Below are 18,620 nucleotides of genomic sequence, written 5' to 3'. Positions count from 1 at the left end.
CACAGAGTAGAAACTAGCTAGGCTAGCTTGGCAATTAAAGCATTCTTCAATAATATTTAATTACTCTATACGTCTCCATACTAATACTATATTATTATATTATTTATACTAGTTGTGTTATGAAACTGTGATACAACTCAATTAGAGAGAAAATAACAAAAGTTAAGGTGGTTTGTCTCGTTAAGGTGGTTTGTCTCGTTAAGATAGTAGAATAGGTACCTATTTGTCCGTTACAAATGACATGACTATTTGTAACCCCAGTGCTTGTAACGGCCAATGTTGGTTACAAAAAGCCCGTTTTTGTTAGTTACAAATAGCGTTTTTTCTACTAGTGTTAAGGTTAAGAGTTCAAACCTCTTGTGACTCGTTTGAGTGATTTTTCTCATTTCCTCCCTCGAGTGAATTATTTTCTAACATGTGATTTAAGTAGCATATTTTTTTTCCATACCATTTTTTTTACGAAAGGCGAGGATTAATTACTTAAGTTAAGGTTTGTTACAACACCAATATTCAACGCTGGGACATCACCAGCCAAATTAAAAGTTTGGTTAACATGTTCTGAGCTACGCTCTTTATCAAAAGCTACCATAGGGAGGTGGATTATACAAAAAACAAGTTTGGTTCATAATCTCCAGGTTCATCCTCGCATCTTTCGCCACTAAGTTAACTACTGAGTTTGCTTCTCACCCTTCAAAGTGCAATTCCAAAGGGTGGAGCTCCCTTACCAGGGCCCTGTAATTTGTAATCAAAACAAATGAATTTGCAAGAGTCTAGTTAGAATTAATTTCTTCAACCGCTCGTTTAGAATCTAAATAAATAGTAACTTTCTCCCAGCCTCTGTCTTTAACCCAAAGCAGACTTTGGTATATAGCATTAAGCTCAACATCGTGGCTGGTAGGACAATAGCTTTTCCATGTGATCCCTTCTATCCAATCACCCAAGTGATTTCTGCAGATTGCGCTTACACCTACTTGCTTATTTGACTCAATGAAGGAAGAATCACAATTAACTTTAAGGGAGGGAAAAGGGGGAGGAGACCAGGTAGGAGAGCAGGGCTTTAGACTTTTCGAGTTGGCAATTGAGAAATGGCACTCAAAAGCAACCCATATGCACTGGTGGATGATTTGTGTGATTGTTGTTGTTTTTTTGTTAAAAATCCATGCGTTTTTTCTGAGCCAAATATGCCATAGGGTAAAAGAGAAAAGGAAATTCCAAGGGATTCCATTGTGAATAGGAGAAGAGATGCAAAGATTTTCCTGAAGCCAATCTTGCCATGAAGTTGCAGTTTGAAGAGGTGAAGGAGGAGGGATCAAATTCCATATTTCTTTAGCTCGAGTACAAGAATGGAAAAGGTGGAAGTTTGATTCTTCCTGAGAAGGACAGAAGGAGCAGAAAAGGATGGTGGTTGGGAATTCTTTTGTGCAGGTTAAGGTTATTAGGTGTTCTGTCCCAAGCAAGCTGCCATAAGAACATTTTTATTTTGAGGTGAATTTAAAGTTTCCATATTTTCCCCCAATCGAACAAGGGGTGTCAGTTTGTGGTGCTATTTGTGAGCTCTAATCTTGCTTTGGAAGCCTGGAATTTACCCTTATAACTCCAGCATGAGTAAGCATTATCAGGATGGTTAGTGATTGAAACTGAATTGAACAGCTCAAAAAAAGGAGTCAGTAATCTCGAATAAGATAAGCTGCTCCAGCTCTGATAGATTTTGAGAGAGAATAACAGTCAACAAGGTTCAGGGGCAAACGGTTTGAGGGGATGGGATGTATTTGCATCTGTCTGAGGGACTGATGCAAAAGCCATCTGTCATTCCAGATGTTAATGTCTCTCCCCGTTCCCACATCCCAAACTAAGATTTTTCTCAAAGAGATTCCATCCCCTGCCTATGCCTTTCCAAACAAGAGAACCTTTATTGAAAGGGGTTGAATATCTCTTATTATCAATATATATCTCCCTAAGTAACAAGGCTGCCCATCCCTTTTTATTGTATAGATTCCAACATTATTTTGTTAGGGAGATAGTATTGATATGTTCATGCTTAGTAAAGCCTAACCCCCTTCATTCTTGGAATGACAAACTTTATCCCAAGATATCCAGGTGAGTTTTTTGGACTCATTTGAGCTCCCCCATAAGAAGTTTAAACATATGGAGTCCAACTTTTTGCAAATGGATTTGGGAAAGGGGAGCACTTGCATGTAGTATTCGGGAATTGATTGAAGGGTGGCTAGAATGAGAATTGCTTTCCTGGCTTTTGAAAGCATGTTGGACTTCCAAGAGGATAGCTTTCCTCCCACTTTATCAATGATGAATTTCAAATTTCTTTTGGACTTTTTTCTCCTCTGCAGTTGCTGCTGCTGGTTTCTTTTCTTCGGGTTTTTCGTCTTTCTTCTTTTCTTCCGGCTTTGGATCTTTGATTTCTTCTACACTCACCAAGTTTGCATCCCCTAATTTCCTCCTTAACGCCGTGCATAAACCTGCTGAATCCACCCGGTTTCCTATCACAACAATCTCGTCCTTGTCGTTCCCCTGTATCGCTACTGATATCACCCCTGCATCACATTGCAGAACAGAATTCCTTTGGTAAATTTTTACATGATCCACCGTATAAGACCATTAGACGGAGTAAGAAATCGTACCTTCTGCACTAGCAGCAATCTTCATCGCCTTTTTCCTGCATTTTCCACACCGCATTTGTACTTTAACTACAATCTTTTGCTGAAAATAAATTCATATTTACGATCATTGAATCAACTTCTATCGAATTAATACATAGGAAAAAAAAAAGTACACAAGTACATCTTGTAACGAATTAGTAGCTGAACAAGAAATTATTAACTCACCTTCATGTTTTTAGGTAATGTAGTAACTTATAAATCTTCGCTTTGAGTCGAAAATTTAGCTAGGAACTTCTGTAAGTTTAAATCTAACTAAGATAAGTAGAATTTTTAGGTACAATATATTAACAATGTTGGCATGAACATTTGCTGTGTTGTGAAGTTGTGGAATTTAACTTGCGTTCTAGAACATAATTCTCCACGTTCTATAGAAGACTTTGTAGATTTGGAGCATTATTTTATATAATGGCATGTACTTTGTTGTATTAATTGGAATTTGGAAATTATAATTTTATTTAGAAGTGATGTAAAATGAACTGTAAATGAGGCAAGTAGCAAACATGCTAAGATGATATATATTCTAATGTTTAAAGGCCAATTGACTAAGTAAATAAGAATTAAGAAGTCAACACCCAAGATAATTATATACTACAATATTCTTATATAGCTCACCAATACACACTAATGACGTGTAGTTCTAATCGAGTCTCATTCTACTTACCTTGTTCGTATGAAAATATATACTCCGTAATTGTTATATTATTCAATTCTTTCATAAATAAATAAGATAAGTCATATTTATTTATGAAAGAATTTCAACATCATCCTCGATTTGAGTTGCAATTTTGCTTGAAGTGGCATGTTTAAGAAGATATTTACTTAAAGAATAGTAAAAAACATACATGCTCAATTGCCCTTGTTAATTCTTCATTCTTGGAATGAAGGAAATGGAATACCAATGTAAGAAAAGTGGATTTGCTACGTTGTTAATTTATTGTATCATCACTTGAGGTTCAAATGCATTGACATTTAATAATTTATTTTATCTTATTATATGTTGGTTGTACATTAGTAGACTTTATTGAAAACAAATTTATTTTAATTTGAATGGTTATGATACTATCATACTATTGAGAATGAAATTAATATCTAGAATGTTTCTTATATTATAAAATAATCTAATTTAAGAATTGTGACTTGGTAAACTTAGGGTGTTATCAAGTTGGTGCTAGTATCCATGATTTTAAAACAGGATTGGCACAATTATAAGAAGTATAAACTATGAATTTTAATTATAATGCAAAAATGTACAATTGAAAATGACAACAACTTAATTGATAAAAAATGGACAATATAGTTATATCATGCAATCTCAAAGTCAAAAAATATAAAATCAAGGTAAAGTTTTGGGTGAGACGGATTCACCATGAGTCCGCTACCAACACTCACAACACCATTCATTCACCAACTCTCACTAAAATCCAAATTCAATCATTATCACCTCGTTACCCACTTCCACCTTCTTCCTCCACCACCGCTGCTTTCCCCCGCAACAAGAAACTGTCGGCAAGCAATGATCTGATAATGAGATTCTCTCTCCTCCGCCATAACCATCACATTGTTCAACTTCCAAAGCTCTCATTCATGGCTACTCTAACTACACGCTACCGCCTTTAGGTTGTTTAAGTAAGTTGGTGACAGATTGGCCGATATTCACTGATTTGATTGGACTTCGTATCTGAAATTAATAAAAGCTGTAGGAAACTTAAGCTCTTCAAAAGTTTCTTCCAACAAATCCCAACTCACAGTGTCGGGCTTGGGCCCATTAGAAGAAGTTGGGTCGGCCTAAATTGATAGTTGCTCCCATGGACCATGGTTGATTGCTCTGAGCTTTCGTTTAGGATGCTTTGCCGCAAGTATGGAGCTCTGCTTATACTCCAATGTTTCATTCTAGAATCTTCTCTGAGACTGAGAAGTATTCTCGTTACCCACTTCCAATTTGATTTAATGTGGGAAATCCCAATTTGGAGGGGTTTCCAATGATGTAATGAGGAGAGAAAAATATTGTAGCCATGGAAGAAGAGGTCAGTGGGGAAGGAGAAAATAATGTCAGGTATTAAATGTTTATTGTTTGGTATTAAATGTTTATTGTCAGGTATTAGATTAGTATTGTCAGTATTAGATTAATATAAATATTGTTTATATTTGTCATGAATTAGAAAATTTTAGTCAAGAATAAGATTATTTTAGTTAGGAATAAGATAATTTTAGTAAGGAATAAGATAATTTTTATTAGGAATAAGACCATTTTAGTCAGGTATAAGAATATTAGTGTCAGATATTAAAATATTACTTTCATGTATTAGAATATTATTGTCAAATATTAAAATATTAGTGTCATGTATAAGAATTTTATTGTCAGGTATTAGAATATTATTGTCATGTAATAGAATATTATTGTCAGGTATTAAAATATTAGTGTCATGTATAAGAATATTATTGTCAAGTATTAGAATATCACTGTCATGTCATGTATTTGGTGTTGCGGGCCTCGCGTTCGGGTTTTGTTAGCCCACACTTTTTTGTTAGACTTTTGTTATTGAGCCCGGTCTCATGTGAGTCAGGTCTCACACAAAACCTTTTGTAAAATCAATTAATCCAAAATAAAATTATCACACGAAAAAATACAAAGTGATGATGAATCTATCTACATAGTAAGCTACAAGTAAACAATAGAAAATACAAAATTAAACTTCATTTCATAGTCCATTGAAAAAAAATACAAATTGAAAATATTGATTTATAATTAGAGTGAAATTAAACAAAGAATACCTTATCTTGTAGAATAGACCCAAAATATATTGGAGTATTGGACAAAAACTCCATTTAAATTGTACAATACCAAAGAGGAGAGAAGTGGAAAATCATAAGAAAATAAACGAATTCTAATGTTTAACTTATGGAAAATAAACTAACATCACATACATAGCCTTATTCTATTTTCACTCGGCCTACTTTAATTTAAAATTTTAAGAAAAAAACTATAGAACACATACATTTATTCAATTTAGATTTTAATACAATTCAGATCATGTAAAAATTACAAAATTAGTGCTTTCACTGGGGTTTAATTAAAAAAATTTGTTTTTTTTTCTATATTTATTTATTTTTGTTTGACATCGACGGTATGTAAGGAAGTATAGTTATTGTGGATTTTTTTGCTTGTTTAAACAATTTTTAGGAAAATCACTCCGTTAAAATTTAATTAAGATATGTTAAAAAAAAATTGTCAAGAACAAGAAAGAACAAATTAAAAATAACATATTTCTTCAAAAAAAAAAAAATTAAAATTAACATAATATTTAAAAAACTCTAAAGATGTCTGAGCCCGGGTTCGAACCGGGGACCTCTAGTGTGTGAGACTAGCGTGATAACCGACTACACCACCCAGACTTGCATGTCTAATTTTCCATTGATATAAAAATTATAACAAATAAATGTTTTCATTTGAAATTATTAAGATAGAAAATAGCGGGGTTTTTTTCGCTCTACAAAAACATGAATATAAAAACCCCAAATTAATTTCCATAAAACCCTAACAATTTACAAAAACTCCACCAAATTTCTGATCAAATCTTTCTCTCTCCTCGACGAAAATGGCGATTGAGAAGAGACCAGTGTGTGAAGAGAACGATGCGCTGGTTGCGTACATGCGACAATGGCGGAATGAAAGGATGGAGAAAAATCCCCAAGCTCATACCCAAAATATTGAGAAAACTGTTAAAAAAGCTCTCATTAGTGTTTGTGATCATAAAGCCCCCATTACTACTCTCAAGGAATTTAAAGCAATTAAGTGAGTTTTATCTTTTTGTTGATCTCAAATTTCTGTCTAATTTTGTTATAATTACTGTTTGCTTACTGGAATTTTGATAATTGAAGTTTAAATTTAGGAATGGTGGTTAGTTTGGGTGAAATTTGGAGGTGGGTGATGGATAATTTCATGAATGGTGTTAGTTTGAGTGAATTTTGGGACTTGGTTTTGTTTAAATGTATGATTTCATGAATGGTTTTAGTTAGGGTAAAATTTGGAGGTGGGTGATGTTTAATTTCATGAATGGTTTTAGTTAGGGTAAAATTTAGAGGTGGGTGATGTTTAATTTCATGAATGGTTCTAGTTAGGGTGAACATTTTGAGTTGGGTTAAGTTTCATTTCATGAATGGTCTTGGTTAGGGTGAAATTTCGAGGCGGGTTAAGTTTCATTTCATGAATGATTTAGTTAGGTGAGATTTTGCGGCGGGTTAAGTTTCATTTCATGAATGATTTAGTTAGGTGAGATTTTGCGGCGGGTTAAGTTTCATTTCATGAATGATTTAGTTAGGTGAGATTTTGAGGCAGGTTTAGTTTCATTTCATGAATGGATTTTAGCCAAAGGAAATTAGGGATGTGTGAAGTTTAATTTCATGAATGGGTTAGTTAGGGTAAAATTAATGGGGTGAAGTTAAATTTTTGACAATACTTTGTTTGCTTTTCCCCTCTTAATACTTGTGTTGTCATTTTTTGTTAAAATAATTGGCTAGGGGTATTGGGAAGTGGCTTGCGAATGAGATGCAAGGATTTTTCAACAGTAATTCTAATGCTTCTCAAGATGATAATTTGGCGAATGGAGGTACTGCGTTCTTTTTCAGCCTTTTTTTTTTTTTTTTTTTTTTTTTTTTTTTTTTTTGTTGAATATTGGTGTGAGTTCTGTTGATAAATTTCTAACTATATAGAGAGGACATTGCTTATTAATTTTATTGAATGATCCAGGTAAGAAGGCTAAAGCCCCCAGAAGGTATATACCACATAAAAACTCTGTTGCTTATGCATTGTTGATCTCTTTACATAGGTATGGACTTACTTTTGATATATTAGAATGCTCTTGGAAACTAACTTTGTTAGTTATTTGATTTCTTAGATTTTGCTAGCCATACTATAATATTCACATTGTTGTTGGAAAGGATTGATTTTCTTCTAAGGCTTTGTTTGTTCTAATGGAAACCATTTTCAATCAAAATTCATTTTTCATGGAAAATAATGATCAAGAGTAAACACAATTGTAAAAGGGTTTCGCCTTTGTTAGTTTTGTTAAAGAAAAGTTAAGGAAAACGGAAATGGAAGTGGAAAAGGAGAGGATGGATGTGAGGAGCCAAAAAAAGATGTAAATGAGCCGAATGTAACATTCCTTCTTTACAAAAGGAAAATGTTATCCACCATGGAAAAGTTTTAGAAAAATTGTGTTCCACTTCTTAACAATACAAAACAAAGGAAAATGAAAACATTTTTTTCCTTTTTAAAAATGTAGCCTTAAAATTTGTTTGGTTTTCATTCTAAATTAATAAAGAGATAAGTGGAATTTATTGAGCTTTTAGTATATTATTGCAAAGTAGACTTACTTCCTGTGTTTTTCCTCATCAGGGCAACTACTAATGGAAAAGAATTTATGCATAAGCAAGAGCTGATTGATACAGCTGAAGCTAGTGGTCTCTCACGAGTGCCAATAGCGTACGATGATCTGAATACCCTGTTTCTATTTTTCTTGTTTTGTAAACTATTGATACTCCTTAATCCTTATGTCTGGTTTATGCTGAATTTACTCTTGGATGGCTATTAATGAAAGACATCTAACCTTATGGTTCATTTGGTATGTACTTAGGCCAGAAGCAGGCAGAGGTAAGCAGAAGCAATTTGGTAGTTCCCCTAGGGATTGGTATAGTGGATGGAGTGCAATGACGACATTGGTTGACAAAGATCTTGTATATAAGAACAGTTGTCCGGCAAAGTATGGCTTCTATTCTTTTATTCCTTGCAATTAGTCATATGTATTTACTATGCTTATTTTATGTAAATATGAATTTGCATAGCTTCTCTTAGGGTCTTAGTCAATTCTTTTTAAGTGCTCTAGTAATGAAGCAGAAAACTAGCTGATGTTTGTATGTGATGTTTTTGTCTTGGAAATAATTCATCATTTTTGTAGTTGTCCCTGTGGAAATGGATAGTCTTGTGAATTTTTTCATTACTATCATGTTTACTGTATTCTATAAGACTGTGATATGACATGTATTGTTGCAATTGTCTTAATGCTTGTGCTGCACACACATGTGCAGCTGTATAGCCTTGAATGTTGAATGGCCCCTTTTGCATTGGCATTTGACTTTCTTTCTAGATATAGGCATCTAAAATATGATTAGTATAATAATTGGCATTCAAATGCAATTTAAACTTAATGTGTACTTGTGTTAGAGTTGAAACCTGAAAGTCGAATAAGTGTGAGGAATGTAGTAGTTGGGCCCTGAAGGTTCTGGGCAAAATATTGTTTAAAGAAAGAACGAAGTAAAGCTGAGAAAGAAGCACAAAAGTAAGCTGGCTATGTTATGAACTTTTGCACAAGGCAATGTTAAACTGTTAGGAAAGCATATTGGCGTGGCTTGCTTGGGTTCTTGGTTTTTTAGCTGCCTATTTTTTTTAGGAATGTCAAATATTATTTTTAGTTATTACTAAAAAATTTGAAACAATAGTTTGGGTATAGTAAGGAAATAATTTATCATTTCTCTATTCATGAAATATACGAGTATTTTGTTTTAGGACGTTTTACAATACATGCATCATTTTTCTGTAATGAAAATCTATAAGGTGAAATTACTTTACTACTAACTATATTAGTGGGGACTGTTCACTTTTGTAACTTTGTTGTACACTTTTTTTTTTTTTTAATTATATTTTTTTTATTACTGCCTCTATTTCATATTATGTGCAATAAAGGTCATGACATGGACTGATTGGACTCCTAGGCAGAATTTGTTTGGGAGTATTAAAAAAATCTCTATTGTACAGATATATGTTATCTGACAAGGGTCGTGAAGTAGCGCTCGAGTGTTTGTCTCGATCAGGTATGCTTGATTCTGCTGCAAATGTTAGCAACACAGAAGAAGCTTCAATTTCAGATGACGAAGAAGAGATTATGGAGCTTGTAGCTACTGTTTCACCCACATCTCCTCATCAGAACAAGGGCATGAAAGATGATATTCCTTTGGAGTTTCTTGAGAGGGTACATTTTATTAATCTCATTTGGATTTTACTTCTCACTCAAAGATATCAAAATTATATCACATTCATAACTGTAAGGTCTTTGGTGCATTGCCTCCGTATATATTACCTTTCATCACTTTCTTTGGTCCGGATTTGTTAGTATTATGTAATTAGTTGTAGTCATGGTGATAATGTTGGCACTCTTGGCAGTAATAACTTATACAGTGGCATCTTTTTGCATGACTTATCAGTAAAAGTGTGAAAAGTCTTTTGAGGTGAAATTGCAGTCAACATAGTTGAGGTTCATTCTACGTAGGATACTGCAAACGTGTGGAATATTAGGTTGTGCGCATTAGTTGAAATTCATTTGGAGGCACCTACTCCTTGCATGCTGCATATTATGCTCCTTAAATTTAAATCTACACACTCTTTCCAATAACATATTCTTACTCTCTCTTTCCTCTACATAAAATTACCCACTATCTTCAATCTGTGTACCTTTTTATTCCACAAGGAATTACATGTCCCACCAAAGAAAGAAACTCTTTAAAATTCTGCTATTTCCTATGAAGAAATATATTGCAGGACACATGGAGTTCTATATTAATTATCTTTATTTTGATTGTCTTGGAGTACATTCTTTTTACTTGAAAAAATATGATATAATATATTGGCTTGTGCAAGGAATCAGACTAGGCCTAGTATCCGCTTCACTTATGCAAGGAGGCCCAAGAATGTTAGCAATGCTTGAGAAGGGAATTTTGTTAGAAAATCAGTTTTGGATGGGAGAGGGTAAAATAGTAATCCATAAATAAATTAGTTATGGAGTTTGTTATTTGATTCCTTTTGCTGGCAGCTTCTAGAGTCGGTTGCTTGCTTCAGTTTTGGGTATTAATAGGGAATTGGGGTCAAGGGAAATGCATGCAAAAATTTGTTAAGAAGTTTGTTGTGGAGAGAACCTTCCTCTCGAAAGAAGGCGTGTATTGTAAGTTACTTTGATTTGCAATACAACTATCCCTTGGCTGCCATTGTTACTCTGTTTTCTTTGCTTTGACTACTCTGTTCTGTGCTAAATCCTAGCAAATTGAATGAGCTTAAGTTTAGTTGTAAAATGAATTTGGTACCCCTTATTGCCATTATTGGTCCTTATTAGAACTTATTTTTCACGTTTTTAATTTTTTCACGATTTTTTTAAGGGTGAAATAAAAAGACCTTAGAAAATTATATTAATATATTGTTGAAAAAGGTACAGTTTTGCAAATGCACATAGATATTCTAATTTCTTGTCTATATCCCTTTTCCTTTTCGTTGATTCTCCCTTTTGTTTGGGGACTTGTAAATGTCACAGTGCTTTGAAACCCTAGTTATTATTAGTCTTACCAATAGCTCATTAATTGAAATTACTATATCATTGAACTATAACCTTAATCTAAATAATCTAATTATTGTGATGACAAGTAATTTGCTTTGTTTTTTTTTTTTTTGTACTTTCTTTGTTCTGTTTTAGTTTGACCATATATTGTAGGGATGTTTGACATTGGTTCTATCATTTTCAGATTTTTGGTCTGATTTGATCTTGTTTCATGGTCTGAATAAACATTTTTACATCAATGTATCCCGTTAGATTTGTCCCAATGCGTAAGTAAACAAATATTAGAACTTCTAGTTTGATTTTTGTTTTTTTAGTCTGATTTGATCTTGTTTGGTTCTTGTAAGTATAAATAATAAGTTAATGAAATAAGTTGAAAAGAACAAGTTCTTAATATAGTAGCCTAAAAAAAGTGGTTGAACTAAAAATAAAAGAGGAGAATTTATGATAATTAACTGTAAAAAGCTTCATATACACTTGCTTAAGAGTACCATAAATCCAAACTTATGAAAGCAAAGTTGCATAAATTATTTTACATGGACTGTGAAAACAACTTTCAGGCTCATTAATGAGCATTATAACTTTGTTATTTGCTCATGAACATGGAGGATTGATGGTTTTATGATTTTCTCAGAAAGTCGATATTTTGTGTATCTTCATTTTCTATTTGATGAATTCATAAGTCAAAATCTTCTTTTGTCACTACTATAATTTTGTGATGGAGGCTTAGCTATGTTTTTGCGTATTGACTCTAAGGTTGAAGATCACCAGTAATAGCTTTGTTTTTTCTGTGAATCTTGATTTTGTGTTTTATGTGCTATGTTATATGATAATTCATGATTGAAGTTTTGGATGCAAGTGTAAAGCATAATACTTGACAACCCCTCCCTCCACCTAACAAAAAAAAAAAGGTTGGCTGCCTATTGTTTTCAGCAAAAGAAATAATGTGTATTTCTTCTGTAATCTTGCATTTGTAGTTCACAACCTTGGGCTACACAAGTGAACAAGTTTTACATGCTTTAGCTGAAGTTTCTGTATGTTCGCCAACCCAAGAATTATCTACAATCTGACCCACAGTTCTTTGCCAACTGCGAGAAAATGAAGTTTATGGTCTTCACTCTGATCCTCAGCCAACTGGAAGAAGAAATTCTGATGATGCATCTACTAGCTGTAGATATGTTGAGGGTAAAGGGCCATAATAAGCCATACCATAAGTCTTGGATTTTGGATAATTTATATCATTGATCTTTTTTGCATCCGTATTAATTCAGAAATCAAATTTCACTGTCATTTTTGTTTATATTTTTCCTCCATTTTCTTTCATGCTGAAGGTGAACAAAAGGTGACTGGTGTAGTTAATCATAATGGTCTTACTTCCTCATCAACCTTGGTCAGTAATCAACGAATTTTCCTTTTTTTTGTAGAGGATTGCTGAAAGCTGCCAATTGCACATTCATGTTTATCTCTAAAAAAATATTAGAAATTAAAAGCAAGCAACTAGCTTAATCCTTCATGCTGCGTTTTTCCTTCTGAATTTTGGATTATATTTGGAAAGTGTGTTTATGTCTGTTTGAAGTGGATGGGCTGCACGTCTGGAATTATTAAAATTTGAGGAGGCATATTTTCTTTTTGCTACATTTGGTTTCTATTGGCTCTATGGAAATTCTGTTGCTACTTTGGATATACTAATTTTGTGAATTTGGTTTTCATCACCTTTTCTATTTGAAAATGTTTTAGGATTCTCAGGGAAAAAAGGCTAGTCAACCTGCTTGCCAAACCAGTCCAGTTGATCTTAGACTGCCACCACTTGAAGTACTGCAGAAGTTCGAAGATACATACGAAATCGTCTTGATTTTGGATGACCGAGAACACTTTGCCAAGTGGGTCACTATCTCTTTTGTATACTTCGGGCTGTGACTGTATTCATTCCTATACAATTTCAATTTCGTTTTACTTTCACAACGTGGTGGTTCTGGCTTCTTTCTTCCTTTTGATTGTATGTTGTACTTTCATGATGGAATTATTGGTCATTAGTCATTAATATTAAGGCTCTGTTCTCCTCATCTTAGTTTTACTTATCTGAAAGCTATTAAGTTAAGTTTCTGTAAGATAATGCCTATAAATTTAGATAACATAAGGTAATATAAGGGCTAACAAATCCAGATAAGATAAAATTAGACAAGAATTGGAAAGTTAAGATAATATCAATTTAAGGTTAATAAGGTTCAATAAGGTATAATAAAACTTCATTATAAGCTCTAATAAGGTTGAATTAGATAATACTGTATAAAATAAGATATTATATGTATGGACTAATAAGTTTAAATAAGATAAGGGTTAATACGTTTAGATAAAGATAGGTTTAAGGCTAATCAGATGAGACAATACATCCTCCATTTCTTTTTACTCGCAACCCTTTGACTTATGCACTGTTCATATACTCTTCTTTAACTTGTTTGAATGATCTATAGTTTAAGAAAAATAGTCATGTGGGAGTTAGTTAAATTTGCCTCATTCGTGAATGAAATAATGCATTGGTGAGCGTGAAATGAGAAGTGTTGCAAGTAAAAAGAAATGAAGTATAAGTCTATAAGAAATAAGATAAGTGAAACTCAAATGAAGAGAACACAATTTCCAAATAAATTATTTTTCTCATAATGTTTTTTTTTTCTTCTTCTTCTGTGGGAGGGTAATTTAGTAGTAGACATGCATATATACTGTAGCCTCATTGCTGATGTCTTCCTAGCTTCTTAATGATATGATTTGTGTACTTGCTGTTTGTTAGTCTGATTTGTCTTATCTGGTTTCAGGACAAAGTCAAGAAATCTTAAAGAAAAGATCTTTGAGGAATATAAAATTCAAATAGAGGTAAATGTTTGCTTCTTAATATTTCTATATTTTTGTCCTACTGTCATAAAACTTGGTCTTTTTCTCACTTCAGATGTTCTGAGATTACACCCTCTTACAAAATTACATCATTTTTATTGTTTGGGTTTTCTAATTCACTATTTTCCATTTAACCTAGTTAGTCATCTTTTGATGATGAATAGTTATCAAAGATAGTTTAACAGTACTAATTGCATGATTTGCATCTCTTTATACAAGCAGTACTTTAAAAGATTGGAATAAATGAAGTAATGACCGTATTTTTCTAGTTTTTTGCTCGTCTTGGTAATTGAGCTGATAGGTCTTATTGATCAAGAATTGTGGAGCAGTCAAAACTTAAAAGTAAATAAGGAAGTTTATAAATGACACCATTGGTAGGTGATTAAGTGGTAGTTTGAGCTTGTGTCAGTATGCTCGAATGCAGTCCTATAAATTTTATTATTAGCTAGATAATTCTGGAGAATGTTGTGGACGTAAATTTCCACTCTTGGTGCATCTTTTTTCTCCTCTTTCATTTCTATATTTCTCTGGGTATAATAAAAAGCACAAGGTCAACTTGTAGCTTTTACTACAATCAGCTGAAAGTCACTTGAAATGGATTTGGACATTTTTCTTAATTGGGTGTGTCTCAAAAATTTTCTGACCTCCCATTAATGGACCGTAGAGATAATTTGTAAGTAAGATGCATAGATATTTGAAGTGATCTTTGCAAGCCCCAAAGATGCCGGTTCATTTGACTGGTGCTGCTGATATTCCTGCAGGTCAGACGTTTGCCCGTTGGAGATGCTATCTGGATTGCACGTCATAAAAAAGATTCCACTGAATATGTTCTTGATTTCATTGTTGAGAGGAAAAATGTTGATGACCTACGTAGTTCAATAAGAGATAACCGCTACAGGGATCAGAAGTTGAGACTTCAGGTATTCAGTCTAAAGAACTAAACCTTTAAGGTTCTCATGATTCCGTGGCGGGTTGTGATTATGAAACTATGTTTTCTTAGTAAGTTTTTCCAATCATTGTTTTCATTAAGGTCATTAAAACTCTTTCCTCTTAGTCAGATCAATTGTGCTTGATTTAGGTCATAATGTGCAGAGTGTACTTCGTGGCGTGATGCATTTTGGTTTGTTTTGGAATTTTGAATGTCTAATTTTTGTAATGATGTTACAATATTTTATTCAAGTGTATGACTAGATTCAATTTGCAGCTGAGCTGATTATATGTTCAGCTTTTATCTTAGGAGTTGAACAGGGGGCAAAGTAACAATTTGAGGTCCTCATCATAAATGATTTGTCACATAGTTATCCAGCTATTTAGTTTAAATAAATTGTAAGTGTTTTTCCTTGCAGGAGTCTTAAATATGTCAAGTTTATTAATGAGAATTGAGATATAATGTGGTTTTTAGAATTCATTTGAAGTTAAGTTGATAAATTATGCTTTCTCCAAATATATGCTTGTGTATCATTTTTTTCAATTACTCTTGACAAATTTTAGAATGTGTCTTTGTATTTAGATTTTTTTTTCTTGTATCTTTGAGAGTGATTCAGAAGTTGAATCCATGCTTTAATCTGTCTTCCAAATTGGCTTTATGATGTGAATCCTGTTGTAGTCTATTCTATGTTAGTTTGAGATCTCTAATTATATACCTAACTAATGATAATCCGTGGCCTGAAAAGATGGTGTCTGTGGCTTGTTTTTAATATTCATCCTTTCAAAATCTTCCATTATATTTTTCCTGTAAAAAAGTAAAAATAATATAGACAGTTTTAAGAACTTTTGGAATGTTTAAGAGCAATTTCCTTAAAGAGAAGCTTTGGTTGGTATCCTGCATTCTTCCTATAGGAACTATCAATATCAGAACCATTCCACCTGTCTATTGATTTTCTGGTGATTCTCTTTTGTTTGCAATCTCGTTAGAATCTTCTCTTTCTGTTTCACTTTTGCCTATCTTTGGTTTCTTAATTCATCATATGATTCTTTTTAAGAACTCTGATTATCCTGGTATTATATAATTCCCTAAGCCACGTAGCATAACAATTTATTTTAGAATATATAATTATGCAAATATTTTCTTCAGCTTTTGGGTTATTTGATCTTGTTCTCATGCTTCTGGAACTTAACTGTTCTTTCAGAGAACTGGAATGAAGAAGATTATATATTTGGTGGAAGGTGATCCTAATGCTTGTGAAGGAGCTGATAGCATTAAAACTGCGTAAGAATTTATCATTCTATATTTCTATGTGCATTTCTGCATATCCTAGAATGTGCATCTATGTATATAGCATAATTGTCCTTCTCCTCCACTACAAGTGAGCAGCTGATTGCCAGGCCATAGATGAATTTGGCAGGGGTATTGGATGGGTTACCTTTATTTTTTTTATTTTTTTTTTTCATTAATAAAGACTTTGGCTGTATGGCAAGACTGAAAACTGCATGAACATTGAATATTGGAGTGTAGCTTGGATAGACAACTAATCTGGGTTGTCTAGTTCAAAGCAGAATTGCTCATTGCATTTCCACATTATAACAAGAAGAGAAGAAGATAGCAAAATATTAAATTTCTTGGATCTACAGAATAACCTTGATTGAGAATTCACTGGCCTTTTGGTTTTCTGAGAGGAACGTCACAGCATCTTCAGCTACATGTGAAGCTTCATCAACAATGGTTACTTTCCTATAAGAATATTAATTATGGTCACTGAGTTGTTGCTATTTTATCCATCTATTTTATAAAAAAGGGTGCTATTCTATGCTATTAGAAGTTATATTGCACCTTTGTAGTGAAAGTTGCATTTATATAAAATAAAAGAAGTGACTTTGAACTGTTTTACTCATTGGTTGTTCCTGCGCTGATGTGGTCTATAATTTTCATTCATGTTTTGCATGATTATAGTTTTCTTTATGTTTTACTTCATTATAATTTTCTGGAGGTAATATCTCCTAAGTTTAACTGCTAAATTATCTATGAAAGTGCTGACAACTGTTTCCTATTTGTGGTCTTCTTTAGTTGCTTTACTACAGAGATCTTGGAGGGGTTTGATGTGCAAAGAACAACAAGCCTGGTTGATACTCTTCACCGATATGGCTGTTTAACTCTGGCAATTACTGATCACTATAAACTGATTTCATCAGCTGAAGGATGCAAAACCGCAGGTGTTTGTCCCAAGTATAACAAGTTTATCAAAACATGTGAAGATGCTGATAAGCTGACAGTTAGTGATGTTTTTGCCATACAGCTCATGCAGGTGGGTTTGGCTGTAGCTCAGACCTTTTTTATTTTTAATTCAGAAGTTCAAGTTTTCGTTTTCAGCAATGTAGATTGTCTATATTATCAACTGAGCTGCCCCTCCCTACCATCTAGAATTACTCTTCTATGGTTTTGCAGGTTCCTCAGGTGACTGAGGAGGTTGCCATGGTTGTCTTGGAATGTTATCCTACTCTCTTCTCTCTTGCTCATGCATATGCTGATTTAGTGAGTAGTTTTCCTTTGTTTTTGTTAATTCTGATCCATATTCGGTTATGTTGTGCATGATATGTTCTAGTTAAAAGACTCGAACCCATAAACATATTCAATTGCATACATGTGAGTATATTGTCATTATCACTTAATACTGATTTATGATACGCCTGATAGCTGCACTTCTTAAATTTGTGTCTTTATGATTGGTGATTAAGGCCAACACTTGTTAATGGATTACTTTCGCCTTTCTCTGTTCTGCAAGGATAAGGATAAGGATATTGTTGCGCAGCAGGAGTTGCTGATGAAGAAAAGTGAGGGTGCAGTCAGTGCTGCTGCTAGTAGAAATATCTACCGCTTTGTATGGCAAGATTAGTTGGAACCTCCTTTTGATGCAAACAAATTCTGGGATAGTTCAAGCTAACTATGTATTTATATCTGTTGAAGCTCACTGCCCAGAGAAGGTTGTCATTTAGTACTTAGGTATGATGACTGGAAGTTCAATTATTGTATGCTTCCATCTTTTACAGTACACTAGTTTGTGTTTAGGAAGGGTAGACCTAGAATGTCTGAATTATTAGTCTAACTTGGTTATTTTGTGATTAATATTACTCGTAGTTTTTAGGGCAAGTCCTATTTGCCTTAGAGAAACACACCCTTCATTTTTATTTAAGTGTTTAGTATTGACTTTGACACTATTTATATGCACCTTTTCGACCAATGTTTGTACGTCATACATGAGATTATATATAATCATATCAGTACTTGCTAAAATCAGTCTCAATGGATGATTTTAAAAACAAAAATAATTTTTTATAATTTAAATCTAAAGTTATTGATAATTAAAGGTATTATTAGTCAAAGTTTTAAATGAACAAATATGTCGGTCAAGTCGGGTCCCTTGAATAAAAATAAAAGGTGGATAATTTTACATATTACATGAAAATCAAGGGTAATTAGATTTAATCAGGAGAATGCACATTTAATCAGGAGAATGCACACTTAACCACAAACCATAATTGCTAAGTTGCGAGTACGACACAATGAACACTTCACCCAAAAGTTGTGTTTGTGTTCGATATCACCACTTGTTCGACACATACGTCTTGAACACATTTAAAAACAGTGTCCTACTATGATACAATCCATTCTACTTTTTGATACGTCACTTCACCTTTTCAACTTTTTTTCATTGGAAATTAAAGTAAAGTAAGAGAGACAGGGTAAAAG

General features: G+C 33.2%; 2 protein-coding genes and 1 non-coding gene across 4 annotated transcripts; 1 reads left to right on the top strand and 2 right to left on the bottom strand.

Moving 5' to 3' along the window:
• Positions 1–287: 287 nt before the first annotated feature.
• On the bottom strand, positions 288–3,047 carry LOC110716121 (heavy metal-associated isoprenylated plant protein 47-like). Its single transcript, XM_021894756.1, has 3 exons — positions 2,841–3,047; positions 2,637–2,715; positions 288–2,549 (listed from the first exon to the last, which is right to left on the bottom strand). The coding sequence occupies exons 1-3, from the start codon at positions 2,844–2,846 to the stop codon at positions 2,299–2,301; spliced, it is 336 nt and encodes a 111-aa protein (XP_021750448.1). The 5' UTR covers positions 2,847–3,047; the 3' UTR covers positions 288–2,298.
• A 2,500-nt stretch (positions 3,048–5,547) lies between these two features.
• On the top strand, positions 5,548–18,142 carry LOC110716537 (crossover junction endonuclease MUS81-like). Of its 2 annotated transcripts, none has more exons than XM_021895169.1 (13): positions 5,548–6,468; positions 7,194–7,282; positions 7,423–7,501; positions 8,071–8,157; positions 8,309–8,434; positions 9,487–9,700; positions 12,788–12,930; positions 13,861–13,918; positions 14,698–14,856; positions 16,066–16,145; positions 16,941–17,178; positions 17,319–17,405; positions 17,656–18,142. In XM_021895169.1, the coding sequence occupies exons 1-13, from the start codon at positions 6,272–6,274 to the stop codon at positions 17,764–17,766; spliced, it is 1,668 nt and encodes a 555-aa protein (XP_021750861.1). In that variant the 5' UTR covers positions 5,548–6,271; the 3' UTR covers positions 17,767–18,142. The 2 variants fall into 2 exon arrangements, with proteins under 2 accessions (XP_021750861.1, XP_021750865.1); XM_021895173.1 differs by having other exon boundaries at positions 5,549–6,468; positions 7,423–7,447.
• On the bottom strand, positions 5,995–6,068 carry TRNAV-CAC. Its single transcript has one exon. It is a non-coding gene; the product is annotated as a tRNA-Val (tRNA).
• Positions 18,143–18,620: the final 478 nt, after the last annotated feature.

Source organism: Chenopodium quinoa, unplaced genomic scaffold (genome assembly GCF_001683475.1).
Source record: "Chenopodium quinoa cultivar QQ74 unplaced genomic scaffold, ASM168347v1, whole genome shotgun sequence".
Taxonomy (NCBI): domain Eukaryota; kingdom Viridiplantae; phylum Streptophyta; class Magnoliopsida; order Caryophyllales; family Amaranthaceae; genus Chenopodium; species Chenopodium quinoa.
This window is presented reverse-complemented; position numbering and strand designations above follow the sequence as displayed.

What these genes read in the sequence shown, in the direction of transcription:
- LOC110716121 (XM_021894756.1), bottom strand. An exon ending in GATTGCTGCTAGTGCAGAAG is followed by an intron (nt 2,550 to 2,636) that starts GTACGATTTCTT and finishes AATGTGATGCAG; the next exon opens with GGGTGATATCAGTAGCGATA.
- LOC110716537 (XM_021895169.1), top strand. Translation starts at nt 6,272, where the DNA reads ATGGCGATTGAGAAGAGACCAGTGTGTGAAGAGAACGATGCGCTGGTT. An exon ending in CTCTCACGAGTGCCAATAGC is followed by an intron (nt 8,158 to 8,308) that starts GTACGATGATCT and finishes GTATGTACTTAG; the next exon opens with GCCAGAAGCAGGCAGAGGTA. An exon ending in AATATAAAATTCAAATAGAG is followed by an intron (nt 13,919 to 14,697) that starts GTAAATGTTTGC and finishes ATATTCCTGCAG; the next exon opens with GTCAGACGTTTGCCCGTTGG.